The 906-nt window shown below is 39.6% G+C and overlaps 1 protein-coding gene across 1 annotated transcript in view; it reads right to left on the bottom strand.

The window, feature by feature from the left end:
- LOC109356148 (serine/threonine-protein phosphatase 7 long form homolog) overlaps positions 1 to 644 on the bottom strand; it is a gene marked incomplete in the record, with an annotated part of 1,473 nt that extends 829 nt beyond the window's left edge. The window contains 1 exon segment of the mRNA XM_019599485.1: positions 165 to 644. Within this exon segment, the coding sequence (XP_019455030.1) occupies positions 165 to 644 (480 nt within the window).

The following is a 906-nucleotide window of genomic DNA, read 5'->3' on the forward strand; positions in this document are numbered from 1 at the left end:
GTCAATACAGCTGAGCCCCAACTGTATTGGAATGTCTCTGTTAAGTCATCAAGAAATGGCAGATACATTAGGTGAACTCGGTTACCTGATGTATCTGGCATAAGAAACCCCCCTATCATTCTCAGAATGAATGCTCTTGCGTGTTGTTCAATAACATCATCATCAGCATTGTCAGGGAGATCACGAAATGTCCTCTCTAGCCAAGTGAGTTTAACCCTCTGCCCCATTAATTCGTTACCAGCTGGAACAGCACCCAACAACTGCATGCAAATGTCTTCCCAATCCATACTTGTCACTCCGGTAATAACTTCTACTTCTATTGGAATGCCAAGTTGGTAAGCCACATCTTCAAGAGTGATGGTGGCCTCTCCACATGTAAAGTGGAAAGTATGTGTTTCCGGCCTCCATCTCTCGATCAATGCTAGTAGTAAATGGTTGTTGATTTCTGCTGGTCCAAGTGTCAACAAGTTACCAAAAGCAGTGGTGCGAATAACTTGTAACACCGACTCGGAAGGTAGTGATTGCCAGAAACAATATCTTGGCCGAAAACTACATTCAATGCCATTCCATACATCATTTGATATATGTTCATTTTGCATTGTAAGTAGTGATGTGTCAATTGGCCCAGGGTTAAGATACTCCATTTGTGAAGAAAATATGAGAAGAAAATAGAAGAATTTGTGAATAAGTGATTGAAGTGAAAGAAGGTAATGTAAGGAAGTGAGGAGGTATGAGGAGATATTTATAGGAGAAAATTATTTGGGTGAGTGTATTAATTCGGTTGAAAAATTTAATTGAGGGTAGTTGACAATAGAGTCTGGTGGGGAATTAATTTGCCCTAATTAATTTCCCAGCCTAAATCGTCACTACCATTGACGATTTCAACATTTATTTTTCTGTAGAACT

The sequence above is a fragment of the Lupinus angustifolius genome, chromosome LG09 (genome assembly GCF_001865875.1).
Source record: "Lupinus angustifolius cultivar Tanjil chromosome LG09, LupAngTanjil_v1.0, whole genome shotgun sequence".
Taxonomy (NCBI): domain Eukaryota; kingdom Viridiplantae; phylum Streptophyta; class Magnoliopsida; order Fabales; family Fabaceae; genus Lupinus; species Lupinus angustifolius.